The sequence below is a fragment of the Heteronotia binoei genome, chromosome 10 (assembly GCF_032191835.1).
Source record: "Heteronotia binoei isolate CCM8104 ecotype False Entrance Well chromosome 10, APGP_CSIRO_Hbin_v1, whole genome shotgun sequence".
Classification (NCBI taxonomy): domain Eukaryota; kingdom Metazoa; phylum Chordata; class Lepidosauria; order Squamata; family Gekkonidae; genus Heteronotia; species Heteronotia binoei.
The window spans coordinates 43,807,306-43,824,449 of NC_083232.1; the positions used below are offsets into that span (position 1 = coordinate 43,807,306).

The window sequence follows — 17,144 nt, forward strand, 5'->3', positions numbered from 1 at the left end:
CCAACTAAATGGAGGCAAGAACAAGATTGGATACTTGATTATAAAAGATGAATGGAAGTAATTCAATGAGAGAGATTAATTCAGCAAGAGAGATTAATTCAGCAAGCGAGATTAATATGCAAGTATCAGCAATTTAGCATTTAGACACTAAAATCAAAAAGACTATAAAGGAAAATCTCAACAGGATTTTTAGCATGCCATTTAGAAATTGTTTACCTAAGAATTAGTGTGTTAGAGAATAAGCCCTTCTATGTAAAAAAAAAAATAGAGCTAACTGCACGTTTACATAGAGATTCTGTGACTGGAAATCCCTATTTATAATTTGGCACCAAAAACAGATGTGGAAAGGCGGAATCCCCCATTCTACTGTCCTAATCCGTATTGGTAAGGCATTGGCTCCTTTGGTGGTGATGGTGGTTGGGATCAGAGTCAAATTGCACAGCAGGAAGGTCCAGTCACAAAACACAATGTGTAGTTTGGCCCAATATGATGCACATCCAACTTAGGACTGTCAGATGGCCATCTAGCCCCCTTAAAAAACCTTCAAGGAAAGAGAGCCCATCACATCCTGAGGAAGCCTGTTCCACTGAGGAACCGCACTATCTTATCAGGAAGCTATTCCTAATGTTTATCCATAAACTCTTTTGATTTAGTTTCAACTTGTTGGTTCTGGTCCGACTTTCTGGGGCAAAAGCAAACAACTCAACACCATCCTTTGTATGATAGCCCTTCAAGTACTTGAAGATGGTCAATGTATCACCTCTCAGTCATCTCCTCTCCAAGCTAAACATACCCAGCTCCTTCAGTCTTTCCTCATAGGACTCAGTCTCCAGACCCCTCACCATCCTTGTTGCCCTCTCTGGACACGTTCCAGCTTGTCTATATCCATCTTAAATTGAGGTGCTCAAAGCTGAACGCAATACTCTAGGTGTGGTCTAACTAGAGCAGATTAAAGTGATATCATCACTTGTCTCTGTGGAACTGAAGTAATGCTGGCTTGTGGCTCTGAGGTCCAACTGGAAGTGAGGAAGCAAGTGCCTGAAAAAAAAATTAACCGCATTACAAAATGTCTTTACAGTATTACCCTGCATGGACGTTACACCTGCCACAATTCTTCTGATTTTCTGTAGGAAACAGCATCACAGAGCACTGCTCTCCTCCCGAGGAAAAACTCTGGTTTTGTTGTTATTATGAGAATTCTATGGCATTTTTAAAGGACAGAAAATCAGCATCCTCATGCACAAGAGAAGAGTTTTATGGCTAAGTCACTGAACCCAGGTCTCTCAAGTTCAAGTCCAGTCCTCTAACCAGCACTGACATGCTAGATGTCAGAAATCCACTGTTATAAAGGAAACAAATAGCTGTTGACTGTAACACAACTGAGAGCTATATGCAGGATATTCTATTTCCTTCCCTGCTGAATTAACACCACACCTCACTGTTATCTGGACAAGGTGGAAATGGAGATACTCCTCTGTGATTTATTATGTACCAACCCTTAGTTCAGATAGTTGTAAACTTGAAGGTTTTCTCCTGAGAAATTGTTCCAAAGGAATATATATATATATTCCTGTGCCTTAAACATGCATGGAATAAACCTACTGGCCGCATTCGGGAGCCATAGTTCTACACTTAATCACCTTCTCCAGAATCATAGTCCATTTATTGCACTGCAGAGGATAAAATGGCAGCTTTATGCAATAGACTGTGGAAGGTAGTTCCCAGGACAGACTTTTATTATTTTTAATTCTTCCCTGTGGCTTTAAAATAAATCAACAAATAGCTGAAGCATGACTTAATTCCCCTTCAGTGTTTTGGCTTACATTCAAAGTGTTTTTCAACAATGTGGCAAAGACATCTTCTAAGATACTAATCAAAGCAATTCACCAGCTACACAAAACCATCACAAAAATGGTGACATTCGCTGAATACACTCTAGCATGGGTGAGACTAGGAGAGAAAAGGACACGGACCACCCATTTATAGGTACCTGGTTCCAATGCAAGGAGCTGTAGCTCAGTGGAAGAGTATATTCTTTGTATATTGCAGATCCCAGGTTCAATTGTGGCATCTCTGTTTAAAGAATCACAGCTATCTGGGCCAGCAAAAACTTCTGTCCAACACTATACATCATAGTAGACAATACTGAGCTAGATAGACCAATGGTCTGATGGTACAGGGCAGTTGGTACAGCCACCCTGAGCCTGCCCTTGCGGGGAGGGCGGGATACAAATAAAAAGTATTATTATTATTATTATTCATATGAGACAGGGATTTCTGCAGCAAAATGGCAGACTGTGTTGAGAAATGCTGGACTGAGAGGCTTATGGTGTTATGCTAGAACTCAGTAGTGGAAACTCAGTAACTCAATATAATATGACATTTTGTATGCCAGAGAGAGACAGCATTTCAAATGAGCAGTTCCTGTATATGAACAGTATATGCTGCTGGTGTGGATAAGAGTTTTAGCTCTAAGGAAGTAATGAAAATGGAGGCTGGAGAGAGTCTTGAGCCTTGGAAATATACTGGCTTTTCCCCTTGTGTGTAACTGGAAGAATAAAAATCTAAACCAGAAACCCCCCTGATCTATGTGGGGCTCCATACCAAATCTGGCTCTACAACCTCTGAGCTGTAGGCTGTAGCACCATCTCTGTGTATGAAGCATTCTGCAGTGAATGTTTTACTCTTCGTTTCTGATTTCCCTGAACTATTCAGATGAAACTAGAGAGTGTTCTGAGGAGGCTTAATATAGTCACTGGAAGCTGATGACCTAAAAGAGCACAATTAATCACAATGATGAGTGAACACTTTGGCAAATTAAGCAGAGAGTTATTGCTCATAGGCAAGCTAAATAAACAACCTTGGTCTTGGGTATTATAAGAAAATGCATGTCTTTATGGCTTGTGTTCAATGAGGTGTGGAGGGGGTATGGTATATGTAAATGTTTTAAGAAATGCTGGGTTAGGTCCAAACTAAATTTTCCATTAGCAGAATGAAACACTCCTGCCTTTCCCCCCTCCCACTACACCCCACTGATTTCCACAAAATGCTATTCCCAGGGATGCGGGGGGGAGTTAGCAGGAAGGGAGAATCAGTGGAAATTGCCTATTTTTGTTTGGATCCAACCCACCGTTAACTTCTTGAGGTAGCTTGCATTATATTCAAAGCAGTAAAAGTAATCAATTCATAGTTTAAAATAACCAAGCAGCAGTACTGAACCATAACAACTCACAAACCACCCGAAAATAACACAACCAGAAAAAGTATTTATTTATTTTTTTACCTTAAATTTCTATCCTGCCCTCTCCGCAAGCAGACTCAGGGTGGCTAACAGTCCGTTCAGACATTTATATTTGCAATTTAAAACCAATAAAATATGATTACAATTAAAAACATTCTATGGTGCTGCACAACTTTGATATAAGCAGGCTCTTTCCTGATGGTGATCATATAATAGTCGTAGCTTTTAGCGATGTGGGGTGGCAGTCCTCTCCCAGCTTAGATGTTAAAGGCCTGTCGGAACAGTTCAGTTTTGCAGGGCCTGAGGAAAGTAGAGAGATTCCGCAGGGCCCTTAAGGCCTCCGGTAGTAATAATAAGCAAGAATGAACAAAATAACAAAAATTAAAACATCCATAAAAACAAGACAGCCAGATAAAATAAAAAGGTAAAGGTAGTCCCCTGTGCAAGCACCAGATAAAATAGTGATAGGTAAAATCTGGGGCATGGAAAGGTGGCCATGAGAAGCTCAAACAAAAGCCTGGGCAAATAAGAATGTTTTTACCTGACACCTAAAAGACAATAGAATGGGCGTTTTCGCACTCACCTTCAGCCGGCACGACCCCCCTCTTCACCGCGCAGGATCTGCGCGGATTTCACACTAAAAGCTGCGGAGCAGCTGGAAGAGCCGGAAACTCCCAGCGCAAAAGCCGAGCAAACGGAAACTGCTTTTTGGCGGTTTCCGTTTGCGCCGCAAAAGCGCCGGGAGTTTCCGGCTCTTCCAGCTGCTCCGCGGCTTTTAGTGCGAAATCCGCGCAGATCCTGCGCGGTGAAGAGGGGGGTCACGCCGGCTGAAGGTGAGTGCGAAAACGCCCAAAATGTGCAAGTGAACCTTCAGTAGGAAAGCTTTCCATAGACATGGTGCCACAACTAAAGCCCTGTCTTTAGTTACCATCTCTTGACCTTTGTAGATGAGGGCACAGAGAGCAGAGCCTGAAATTAACACTGAGCTGTCTGGCCAAAGAGTTTGGCAGATGGTGATCCTTCATGCAATTTAGGACTTGAAGGCAATATAGCATGGCCAATGGCTGGGGCTGACGGGAGTTGAAAGGAAAAAACATCTGGAGAGCTACCGTTGGCCACCCCTGCAATATAGGATAAGATGAGAACTAATTCTATAATGGTCTGTACCCAACCCTTGACATTAACCTAGCTACAGCATTTGGTATTAATTGAACTTCTGTGGTTTTTATGGGGCAACCTCTTTTAGAGAGCATTAGAATGTTGTGACCTGGAGTAGATCAAAGCATGGGTCCAATTTTTGCCAAATTGCAACTGTGGTGGTATTTTTGATCAGCCTTGGTTATGTGCTATATGCCAAGAAATGCTGCCCCACTTGTATGTTTAGCATAGAGCATGTCCTGAAAGACTCAACATCTTCTTTCAGGAGGTCCTGTGACCAGAAGGGCAGGCAGAAGAGTGGTAGTGTTGAAAGGGGACATGCATAGCATGTCTTAATAAAATGAGCATAAAGAATCCAACTGCAGCTGTTCATACTTGATGCAACTATTTTAACAATATGTCAAATAAACTGTCAGTCCTAATTAGGAAGTTTTCTCCACTTGTAATTAATTAATTCAGTTATCTGACGTGCAGCAAATCTTCTTCCCCCCTGTGAAGTGCCTAAGAAGAATTGAGTACTATAAATTCCTCCCCCCCTCACCTTAAGAGAGTGGGGCGTTGGCCCCATTAAATCAGAATGAAGTGCGTGCATTAGACATGTTTTTATTCCGTGAGGGAAGACTCCCATCTGTCAGAAAGCAAATTGATTGCTCTTTAAGAGGAATTAAGGAAGCATTTTCCTTAGATGCAAGGATATTTAGATGCAGAAACTGAGAGTATCTCTAGTCAACGTAATAATGATGTTTAGACCCTGCTGTAACTGCCCCCCCCTTCCAGGCATTTAAGACTATTGTTGGAATTGCTTTGAAGTTTTGTTTTATTTAAGGTCAGTGTTAGTGTTATGAGGGTGATGCTGTCTGCTATACAAAGGGGAATAACTCTTCATAAGAGGGGAGAGAACTGGAGAGGCTGGGGCTCAGTGGTGGCAGTATGTAAAAGGCTTGGCATATAGAATGTCTCATTTTCAGCCCCCAGTGTTTCCAGCTAAAAGGATCAGGTGATAGGTAATATGAAAATCCTCTACCAAAGATCCTGGAGACCCACTGCCAGTCTGAGCAGTCAGTCCTGCTCTTGATGGATCAAGGCAGCTTCATGCATTCAACAAATGATTTTCCATGTGTGGACATGGTCTGACATTTCCTATTGTACAAAAGTCAGTGAACATTGGAGAAGTAATATATGCATTCATTAACAAAGACTACAGGAGTGTCTGGTACATAAAGAAGCAAAGTATAAGCCTGTTTCTTTACAGTAGTGTTTTATTTGTGTCTAGTTATGAGCAGGGGCTCCTTTCATTGTCCATTTTAGGAAGTATTTGATTATCTATTCTTTCTTGGTAGCCCAGAGTGTCTCTATTCAGTTTCTCACAAGCAGCTAGTGAAGGGGAGGTCACATTATGGTCAGCATATCTTTTATACCACAACGTCCCCAAAGTAAATAGAGCACTTTCCAGATGACTCCCCCTCTTTAAACCCCTTAGGAGCAATCCAGGATTAATAGTCTGTGAGCAGCAATCTTATGATTACTTGAACGTACATTAGCAAATGAGATGGTACAAAGGCTCTGTGAGTAGATTTGCTTGTACCAATAAGGTTGTGGGCTCTAGTATGAGTAGTTTCCAAGAACTCATTCCCAGACTACTCATTGATTGCAGGTCACCATCCTTTTCTTTAATGAGAGCTACTTCTGAGTAATGAAAAATATCCCAACTTACTTTGTACCCTGGAATGTTACCAAGTTTTGTTCTATCCTAGAAACAGCACCAGAAATAATGCCATCAGCGAAGTAGTACAATGGAAAATCCTATGAAACAAAAACTTTTTATAATACATATAAAAGCCTAGAGCAACTCTTTTGTGATCTTTATTGGAGTCTTCTAGGGGATGAGTGCTACTGGTGTGGTGTGCTATTGGTGGATCCCTACTTTAGAATATGCATTAGGAAAAGAAAAGTCTGTGAAACCCCTTTCTGTAATTCTTTGGCAAAAGTAGTACTCTGATGTCTGAAACAGACTATCAAACAGAGAATTAGAACTGACCTGTGGAGCTTGTGACTCATCAGACTGAATATAGCTCACCAGTCAGGTATGGTGGCCCATTATGAGCTCAATAAAACTATTTTTGCTACCTGTGTGGGACTGCAAACCCAGGAGATTCTTCAGGTATTTGGCAAGCCACAGTTCATGGTTGATGGGCTGCATTTGACTTAGAGGTCAGTTGGCTTGGAAAAATGGCAAATGGCTGCCCTTGACTCTGTTCAAATATCACAAGTGAATCTCAATTTGTTCATGTAAAGAAGCCTGAAATGCTTTGGATCACACACTCCCTTCATGCTTAGAGCCAAAATGGAAGATTTCCTAGTTTGGGAAATCATCAATGTAACAGTTTATTGTGATTTCCAAATCTGAGGGCTTTTAACAAATAAGGGTTGTTTCTTGTCCACAAACTGTGATTTCAACCACAGTTTGTGAACAAGAAATAAACCACAGTTTTTTAAACTTCCCAGGTTCAGACATAGCAAGGAACTGTAGTCAGTTGGAAAACTCCCTACGTGCGTACACACACACACACACACAATGTTCTGCAGAAAGCAGGGCAAGAGTGCATGAACCCAAGAATAAACTAAACTTCTGCTGTAAATATAGCCCTTGACTGACATTCTTTGTAATCAGATTGTGACTGTTATGATTTCTTCTGCTTTTTTAAATCTGAAGTAGTAGTTTTATTGATTACTGTTATTAAATGTAGGAAACATTGAAAGTGAAACATGTTGCATTTGTATTTTTAAAAAGACCCATGCAAATAATCCCCGCCCCATGTTTTTCTGTATGAAAAAGAGGCTACCAAAGAATTCCTGTTCATAAATCTTTCAAAAAATCAGCATATAAAATGATCTGAATATTTTACATTGCAGATTTGGCTCTGAGGAGGTGAAACAACAGTTCCTTGCCCCCTCTATTGCAGGAGATGTTGTGGCTTGTTTAGGGGTCAGTGAGCCTGAGGCAGGCTCAGATGTTGCTGGTAAGTGCCTAGAATGTGCTTAGAACACCATACATAAGTCACAGTAAACTTGCCCTGCAAACCCTAGAATTACTGTCTTCCATTGATTCCAGTACTGAACAGAGGAGGAGTGTTATGCAGGCACTGAGCTTGCTAGCTAAAATGCCTCTGATAAGTTTCCTTAGTTCTTCTACTATTGCCACTTTTAAATGCCTCCAGGAAAAAAGACAAAAGAGTCAGGGCTCCAGCATAATACTTCCATCAGAAGTAACCTCTTTTGTGTTAAGATAGATTCAGGGTATGATACATAACCCTGCTGCATAACAGCAAGCTCAGGCAGTCATTTCTAAGCATACCTAGGAGTTAGGGTTCTGCATGGCCTGTCAGCTCCGTGACAACCACGTAGTATGATTTAATTATTTGAAGCAATATGGATTGTATGGCCTGTCAGCTCCATGACAACCATGTAGTATGATTTAATTATTTGAAGCAGTTCATGTTTGGTTGGTAAAGAAACAGTGCTATCGGCTCACAGCTCTTGGCTTGGATGCTCTTGCAACCATTCTGACCTCTTATATCAATAGCTGTTATGGAGCTACAGTGCCAAGTGGTATCCTGAACTCAAAAACACTTAAGGTTTACCTTAGCTTGAGAGTTTGTACAGCAAGAGGTAGCATGAGCACTGTACAAGAGTGCATCCTTAATTTGCAGAATTTGAACTTATTGTATGTTGTCATTATATAGGTTGCAAAATATGGTCACTTGCTATTACAATGCAAATAATATCCAGTGCTCGGTTGTTCTTCATTGTTTGTTAGAAGGTGAATGATACATCTGCATGGAATAAGAGATTGCTTCATTTCCTATTTCACTCATAAGCATCAGTTAGCCAATTTAAAATTTATAGGCGTTAGACTTTCCCCAGATATCTCATTTGTCTTTGAATCCTTCTGGCAATAGAGCAGATTTGTGAAACTTTAACAGTTATATCTTCATTTGTGTATTCCTTCAGTATGAACTGGAGATGGTATCTTGACTTTCTGGCAGTGTCCTCTAAGCCCATAATAGGGATAAACCAACTAAAAAAAATTGAAGCCATGTTTTTTTTAGTTTCTCCATGCTTTAATGTAGCTGGAATTGAAAGGACCCTAGAAATTTGGCGTGAGAAGCTATTACTATCAACTGAGGTGACTCACACAGCCTCCTATGATTTTAGGGGAGATCAGGTTTATTTTAAGCTATAAACCTTCCACTCAGATATCAGAAGTTCTAAAGGTAGCGAGTGTCTAGACTCTAGGCTTTAGGGTTGCTGCTGTGAGGTGGCTTTTAAGGTGCAGAAATAGAATATGGAGGTCACTGAGGTGGGAATTATATATTAACCACAAAGATTTATTTATTTACAGATTGGTTTCCAGGGATAGATCAGCAGCACAGGTCTCCAGATAGGCAAAAGAGAAACCTGGCAGAGGCACATTAATTTAGAGAGTAGTTTCAATTTTCTTTAATACTTCCAAGCATAAACAGGTTTTTACCAATTAGCCACTAGGGTAGATCCTAACAAACACACAGGATTCCACCCATACCATTGCCCTTTCCCAAAAGTCAGACTAAATGGAACAAGGCCTGCCAGTTTGGTGTAGTGGTTAAGTGCACGGACTCTTATCTGGGAGAACCGGGTTTGATTCCCCACTCCTCCACTTGCACCTGCTGGCATGGCCTTGGGTCAGCCATAGCTCTGGCAGAGGTTGTCCTTGAAAGGGCAGCTGCTGTAAGAGCCCTCTCCAGCCCCACCCACCTCACAGGGTGTCTGTTGTGGGGGAGGAAGGTAAAGGAGATTGTGAGCCGCTCTGAGACTCTTCGGAGTGGAGGGCGGGATATAAATCCAATATCTTCTTCTTATTATTATTATTACCAGAGATGGGCCTAGGCAGGGTTGCAAGGTCCCACTCAGGAAATATCTGGGGATTTTGGGGGTGGAGCCTGCAAACTTACCCATTCCTGAAAACAAATACATAAAAATACTGCAGTGCAGGACCCCTGAATACAGTCTTCATTTCCTCTTCCTCTTTTTTTGCCTTTAGAAGGTTTCCCAGCAGCTGCTCTTCCACTAAATGAAAGTGTAATTTATCATACCTCACAAATCCCTTGTCAGGCTTTGGTCATACCCCACATACACACACTCCAAGCAGCCAAAATAAACAGTGAATCCTTTCCCAAACACCAATAATTTGCAAGCCCACACTTTTGTGATCTCACTCGAGTAATGGTATAAATTGCTTTACTCACAGGAGTTGCTGAATGTAACAATCTGCTTTATTTCCACCAGCATTTTCAGACTAACACAGAAAAATGAAAGTGAATAAGAGACCAGTCTAGGGAGTGGAGTTTTCCTCCATCCCATGATCAAGTTCTAGTTAACTCTTTACTATCCATTCATGACTTATGAAACAGATGCAAAACAAACAGAGGGATTATGCTCTCTTCTTCTCTTACACACTCACCAGAAGAGCCATGTTGCTCATGCTTGCTTGCTGCCCCAATGCAACTTTCATCCTGCTGCGATTTAAAGGCATGCACACATTCCCAAATACAGTTTGCAAACTTCTTCTAAAATGTCCTGCTGAGATTTAATGGCACATCATGGCTGTTGGGGCTGGCAAGCCTATCAATAGGGTACTGTGTTCTCTGTCAAAAGTAGAACTAAACCACTCTGTTACACTACCAGGCAGAGTTACCCTTCACTCTGTTTGCTGTTTTCCTGAGCCAGACCTGAATTCTCACTGCTCTCTCCCTGTGGCAGAAATTAATTTAGCCCCTGCTGTGTTTCACTACAACGTTCCATCCCCCTTCTCAAAGGGGATTGGATGCTGGAGTAGCATTCCCAAAGGTTCAAGTATGTGGCTGTTTTTCCTTTCAGGTGTGGGGCAGCCTTCTGTCCATCATATTTGGAGCAGACAGAAGCATCTGTGGGTACAAGTCAAAAACCCATGCGCTCAAGCAGATGCAGAATGGCCTTTTAACTTATAGTAAATTTCTGGGTGGCCACTGGAGGCCACTGTTGGCCAAGAGCAAGTTTCTTGGCCAGGGTTCAGTTGGTTTAAATCCTTTATCAGCAGCAGTAAGTGGTGTCAGTTCCCCAATTGTGTTTTCCTGCAATGGGTGAGCTAATGCCTATTGTTTGCACTGCTGAACTGAGCGACCCCTGCAATTCTGACCTGTAGTGCCAAGGCGCCTCTCATCATGGTTTTCTCCAAGGCCGTTTTCATCTCACAATCCTCTCCTGTTCTCGACACTGTAGTCCCTTTCAGATATTATGCCCGTTACACGTCCATTGGTGAACTCCTGGTATATATAATTGTAACATCTGAAAGGAAGCAAAATTTGCTCATTAGAACACTTTATTATCCACAGTAGAGACCAGGGAAGCCCCAAGCACAAGAATATGGCTTTTATGTCTCTTCTGTAATATTGAAGGATCATCAGAATTTTCAGATTTCTGACTCTAGAAAGAACCACCAACCTGTCTCTTTGCTGTCAAATAGGTATCAAGACCAAAGCTGTAAGGAAGGGCGATGATTATGTTGTAAACGGTGGCAAAATGTGGATTACTTCTGGGTGTCAGGCTGATTGGATGTGCCTGTTGGCAAACACGAGCGATGGACCACCCCACAGAAATAAATCTCTTCTATGTCTGCCACTGAAGCTACCAGGTAACAAAGCAAATGTTTTTATGAATGTTCTCTTACACATATTGCATGTGGGGTATATGTCTACCCAAGCCAAATGTCTTGTGATAGAAACACTCACAAAACCAAAAATGTTTGTGGTGGTAGATATTGTTATATTTCACAGTACTAAAACATCCAGAGCTTGGAAACACGCTTTGACATGAGACAGAACACCCTGAAAATCTTGTCAGTCTTTGAGGTGCTACTGGACAGAATGAGGCAGAATGTTTCTCTTGCATAGATTACCTCTTCCGTTTTGCATGTGGTTCCCTTACAAAACTACATTAAAAAAAAATTAAAATGCATAGCAAGTACTTCCTAATTTTTCCAATGATGATAGACTTGTCTTGAAACAATGTTCTCTTTAAGTAACCAAACAAATAGGCCTGGGAAATATTGGAGGGGGGGGAGGGTTTACAGGGACAAAAGAGATAGAGCAGGGGTGGCCAATGGTAGCTCTCCAGATGTTTTTTGCCTACAACTCCCATCACCCCCAGCCAGCATGGCCAATGGCTGGGGTTGATGGGAGTTGTAGGCAAAAAAACATCTGGAGAGCTACCGTTGGCCACCCCTGAGACAGAGAAACAAAAGAAAGAAACTACATGTTTTTCAGACCACCTTTGGTCTTGGTAGATTTAAAAATTATTTCCAGAAGATATCTCTTGGATCTTTCAGTTTGTAACCCAATGTGAGAACAGATGAATTAAGGAGCAGCCAAAGATAAAAATGAATACTTGTAAAAACATCATTTGAAACAGCCAAATAAAACTGAACAATAGCACAATCAATCTAGGATGTCTTAGTCTTGGAAGGAGTCCACCAAAGCTGTAGCCAGCTTGTTTCTTTTGAAATATACACTGTGAGGTCTTGCAAAGTACATGATGTTTTTATCTTCATATAAGACCTGGAAACCTAATGAAAATAACTATGTTGTATATTTCCAAAATATAGTTAAACTCAGGATCAGTTTCAGAAGATCACAAAAATACTTAGGATTGGGCAGAGACTGTGGAAATTGCTTGAGTAGTGGGTGGAAAGTATATAGGTTGCCTGTTGAATTTGACTTGCAAAGGTTCCCCCAAAATTACATAACTAAAGACGCTTACGGAATTACAAAATTACAATTTTTTTTGATAGAGAATTTGACTAGCATGGTGCATCACACCAGATCTGTCTGCTCTTGTTTTGTTTCCTCATATTCCCAGCTATGAAATGTTTATTTAAAATGTGTTTACTTACATACTTCTTTCCATATCCTTTGATGTGATGTCAAAGTGCAGAGAAGCCTGTTTGTGCATTCTGGGGAAAAGCAGTTGATCTCAGAAGTTAGTGATTCATGTATTGCAGCTGTTTAAATGACATATCTTTCTGCCTTAGTATTTCCCCAAAGTGGCTAATATTAAAAATCAAATCCAAAAATATGAATGATGAAATTCAGTCAAAAGCCACAGTTATAGCTGTTTTACAGCTGTTACATAAAAAAATAGGAAAGGATAACCAGCTGATTCTGTCATCAATATATTTCAAAGGCTTTCTGGAATTAAAAAAAAGTCTTCAGTTTGTTGTAAATGGACTATAGCGGGGTGACCAAACTGTGGCTCAAGGGCCACCTGTGGCTCTTTCACACATATTGTGTGGCTCAGATTCCCCACTGCCCTGTTGGCCACCTTGGAGAAGGCATTTGTCTCTTTAAATCACTTGGCCAAGCCAAGCCAGCCATTAAATTTGCTTTTTTCCTATGTTTCCTCCCCCCATCCAGGGGTCATTTTGTAGAAAAAAAGGTGCAGGAGCTCAGTAGCATAACTCATTTGCAGTATATGCAAATGAGTTATGCCAATGAGAGGATAAGAGAAAGAAAGTTATAACATATGATAAAGGAAGGAAGGAAGGAAGGAAGGAAGGAAGGAAGGAAGGAAGGAAGGAAGGAAGGAAGGAAGGAAGGAAGGAAGGGGGAGGGAGGGAGGGAGGGAGGGAGAAGGAAGAAATGAAGGAAGGAATGACGATGGAAGCTGCAGAGCCAAAAATGAAGGGAACTGGAACACCCTAAACCAGGTTATCTTCACAACGGGCAACATGTAACAAGAGAGCTCTTAGGCAACCTGCCACTGCCAGACCTAATACTCAGATCCTCAACCTGCCACTGCCAGACCTATTTCACAGAGTTGTTGTGAGGATAAAATGGAGGAAAGGAGAACAATGCAGCTTTGAGTCCCCATTGGGGAAAAAGACTGGGGATGACATTTGATATAAATGTGTTGAAGTGTATGCATAGGAACAATACTAAAATGAATCTGAAAAATTCCCCGTGATGAAGCTGCACACAAAATGCATAGGGGTTGTATAATTATTAAAGATTCTTTTTCCTTTGCACAATTTCATCATTTTCTTCTTCATTTGTATTGATCTGGCCCCCTTTCTTCAGACTAATTATGTTTTATGGCACACATGGCCTGGCCCGACAAAGTCACATTTATGTCAGATCCGGCTCTCATAACAAATGAGTTCAACGCCTCTGGGATGGAATATTGGAGACAACCTTGTTAGCAGGCAGCAGGCTGGCATCAGCCACGCTTGCTTGTTATGTTCCAGTGCTGGCTTGGTTCATGGGCTTAGCATAATCGGTTAGGCAAGTTTGCTTCAGTCTTTCAGAAAGCCAAGTCTAGCTGACAGAGTGCTCTTTACTGTACTCAGAATTCCCTGTGTCTCTAGTGGCTGCACTCAGAACTGCATTAAAAGGAAAATAGGAAGATATTCAGATGGATGCAGCATGACCCTGGCTTCAGGGGCCCTCCAGTTGACATGGGCCCCCAAAATATTTTCCTCCCAGCCCCCTCTCTCGCAGCCCTGGCAGATGGCAGTCAAGCATCTTACTTAAATACAGAGTCACTCAATTCCTCTCCACTGTTAGGAATCATATACTAATCAGGGGTGGCCAATGGTAGTTTTCCAGATGTTTTTTGCCTACAATTCCCATCAGCCCCAGCCAGCATGGCCAATAGCTGGGGCTGATGGGAGTTGTAGGCAAAAAACATCTGGAGAGCTACCATTGGCCACCCCTGAATACTTCATCAGAGCAAAGCCTTCTGAAGGTGCCACCCTGAAAATAGGTATGTGCCACCTTGCAAAGAGGTATGATTGGCAACCATCACACAGATTCTGTGTGTTGGCTGCCACATTATGAATGGTCTGCCTGAGGCTATTGCAAAGGCTCACATACATGTATTGCTTTGTAAAATGGGCGAAAAAAATTGTTCAGATGGACATTCCTGTACAGGGAGTAGAGCTGAGGTGTAATGGCTTTCTTTCTTTATTGTTTTATTGTTTTCTCTTGTTTAATTTCAATATATTGTTTTAACTCTGAACTGTATGTTTTTATTGTTGTACTGTATTTTGTGATCCGCCCTGAGCCCATTTACGGGAAAGGGCGGAATATAAGCCTTCTAAATAAATAAATAAATATTTTTTTTAAAAAAATGGATCACCTTGGGTACATGACCTTTTCAGTTTTTCATTCCCAGGCCCCCTGCATTGTGTTGTTTTATTAAGTATCTTTACTGTTAGCCTCAAAAGTTATCTTATATTGCTATACACTTGCTGATTGACTGAATAGCTCTCTTCAACTAGGAATCTTTGGTTTTGTCAGTAAATTATATTTTGTAATCCATTTGCTCATTAAACTTAATAGTTCTATCACATTTGTGATGCCCCATGAGTCCCAGTGAGAAAAGTGGACTGTAAATGAAAATAATAAATAAGGTACCACCAAGGAAGAGGAGCAGGTGGTAGTGAGAGGAATACAGAGGCCAGCCAGTGGGGGAAGCTGGCTGTAGCATGTCAGCATTTAGTTTTCTAATATGCTCCAAATAAATGTAGTTTAGAGAGATAGCTTTTGAGTATTTTTATGTAATGTGAGCTTCTTCTAGATGTATGCCTATCCTTCACCCTTGAATACTGACTAATTGGATCGATTGCTATTAGAATCATATTCTTGGAGCGAATGAAGGGTATTTTTGAACTTGGTTATTCAGATATTTAAATGAGAAGTTGAAGGCTGAAATGTTTCAGAGTAATTTTTAAAAAAATTCTTTGTCTTTATTGCATTATTGTTGTTTGTTAAGAAAGTGTTTTGCCATTCAGTAGTTACATGCAACCCTGATTGGCTTGACATTTGCAACTTTTAAAAGTCATTTTACTTTAAGTAAGAAATTATTCTAATTTCCTAATTAACAACAACAGGGATATTTTTATATATTAGATGGAAATGGAAACATTAACCTTACCCTGGAAATTTTAAGACATTTGCACAAATCCTGAAACGTAACATATTATTATACTAAACATAGAAAGGAGTCCATTACGATTATTTTGATGAAAACACACTTCCAATTGAGACTACTAATTATTTCTGGTAACTTTCTTGATGAACATTTATTCTTAGGTGTTCATGTTGCTAAGAAAATAGACAAGATTGGCATGAGGTCATCAGACACAGCACAAATATTTTTTGAAGATGTCAGAATTCCCAGGAAATACCTCATTGGGGATGAAGGAATGGGTTTTACATACCAGATGTTGCAATTCCAAGAGGAGCGCCTGTGGGCTGCCGCCAACAGTAAGTCTTTAGTTGCATCTTTGGCAGTGATACAAGCATGCCTCTTACATAATAGTTTTCAAAATTGATTTGGGTAGAGTAGAGCCATATCATCAAGTTGGCAGTTTTAAAAACCAGTTGCTTGCTGAATACAAACCTATGTAGACAGCTTGTTTCTCTCTTGTATGTTTCTGAGATATGTGCAAAAGACACACAACTGAATTGATTAACGCATGGAAATCACAGGTGGAACAAGGACACTATTGCAATATTAACTGAACAGAGCGGACATACATTTTCCAGGGGGATTTCTGAATATACCGGTAATAAAAATAGTTGTATATTTTGTCTGCATATTCAAAGGGCACAGTTTTCTTTCATTTGTTCTTAGTGAGAGCCAGTTTGGTGTAGTGGTTAAGTGTGCGGACTCTTATTGGGAGAACCGGGTTGATTCCCCACTCCTCCACTTGCACCTGCTGGAATCGCCTTCGGTTAGCCATAGCTATCGCAGAAGTTGTCCTTGAAAGAGCCCTCTCAGCCCCACCCACCTCACAGGATGTCTGTTGTGGGGGGAGAAGATAGAGTTTTTCCAAAAGCTCCTAGAGCAGCTGGCACACGACATCGCCGGCGCGATGACGTCACTTGCGAGTGATGTCATCATGCCAGTGATGTTGGGAAGGGATCCCTCCGCCAGTCCAATGAGAGCAGGCAGGTTGGGGACCTCCCGAGTGGGAGAACCCCCACCTGGCCCTGGAGCTTAGCAGTCTCTATTTCCTTGGAGGTCTCCCATCCAAGTACTAAACAGGGCTGACTCTGCTTAGCTTCTGGGATCTGATGAGATTGGGTTATACTTTGCCACTTTCCGCCCCCTTCATACATTATACATACTTGGGGGGGGATGTGTCTGTGTGTATAAAAATCCTTACTGGAAAATGCTAGTTTTACAGTTTTACTTTAGCAGTCAGTTATGATTTATTCTTATAATTAGTATAATAAAATATTACTTGGTTTCTACCTCTGCAGTCTAATAAGACTTGTTAATTTAAGCTTAAAGCTCAACTGTTTCTCTACTGAATAAAAGGTGAAAGGTGCAGGAATGAGGAATTGTTCCACTTACTTGAATAGCTGTTTGCCCTTTAAAGATCTAGTAGAAGGGTCCTTCAGAAGGTAAAAGTAGAAATTATGAAGTGAGCTAATAAATAGCACAGAAAAAGGCTGAGAAAATTTTCAAATGAATGCCTAGAAGAAATATTTTTAGCGGCTGATTTGTTGTATGAAAGCAACTTTTCCAACCGTTTAGGGACTAATGGAGTAAAGAGTAATGGAGTAAAGAATAATGGTGAAAGTCAACCAGATTTTTTAAAATAGTTGTCATTATTGATATATTTTAAGTCCACAAAGTAGTGTTTATAGCATCATGGTGAATT

The 17,144-nt window shown here is 40.9% G+C and overlaps 1 protein-coding gene across 1 annotated transcript in view; it reads left to right on the forward strand.

Moving 5' to 3' along the window:
• The window catches only part of LOC132578472 (probable acyl-CoA dehydrogenase 6), a 79,949-nt gene that overhangs the window by 46,903 nt on the left and 15,902 nt on the right, over nucleotides 1-17,144 (forward strand). Inside the window, exons 4-6 of the mRNA XM_060248510.1 lie at nucleotides 7,313-7,419; nucleotides 10,941-11,108; nucleotides 15,565-15,738. Coding sequence (XP_060104493.1) covers nucleotides 7,313-7,419; nucleotides 10,941-11,108; nucleotides 15,565-15,738 — 449 coding nt within the window. The remainder of the gene's footprint in view (nucleotides 1-7,312; nucleotides 7,420-10,940; nucleotides 11,109-15,564; nucleotides 15,739-17,144) is intronic.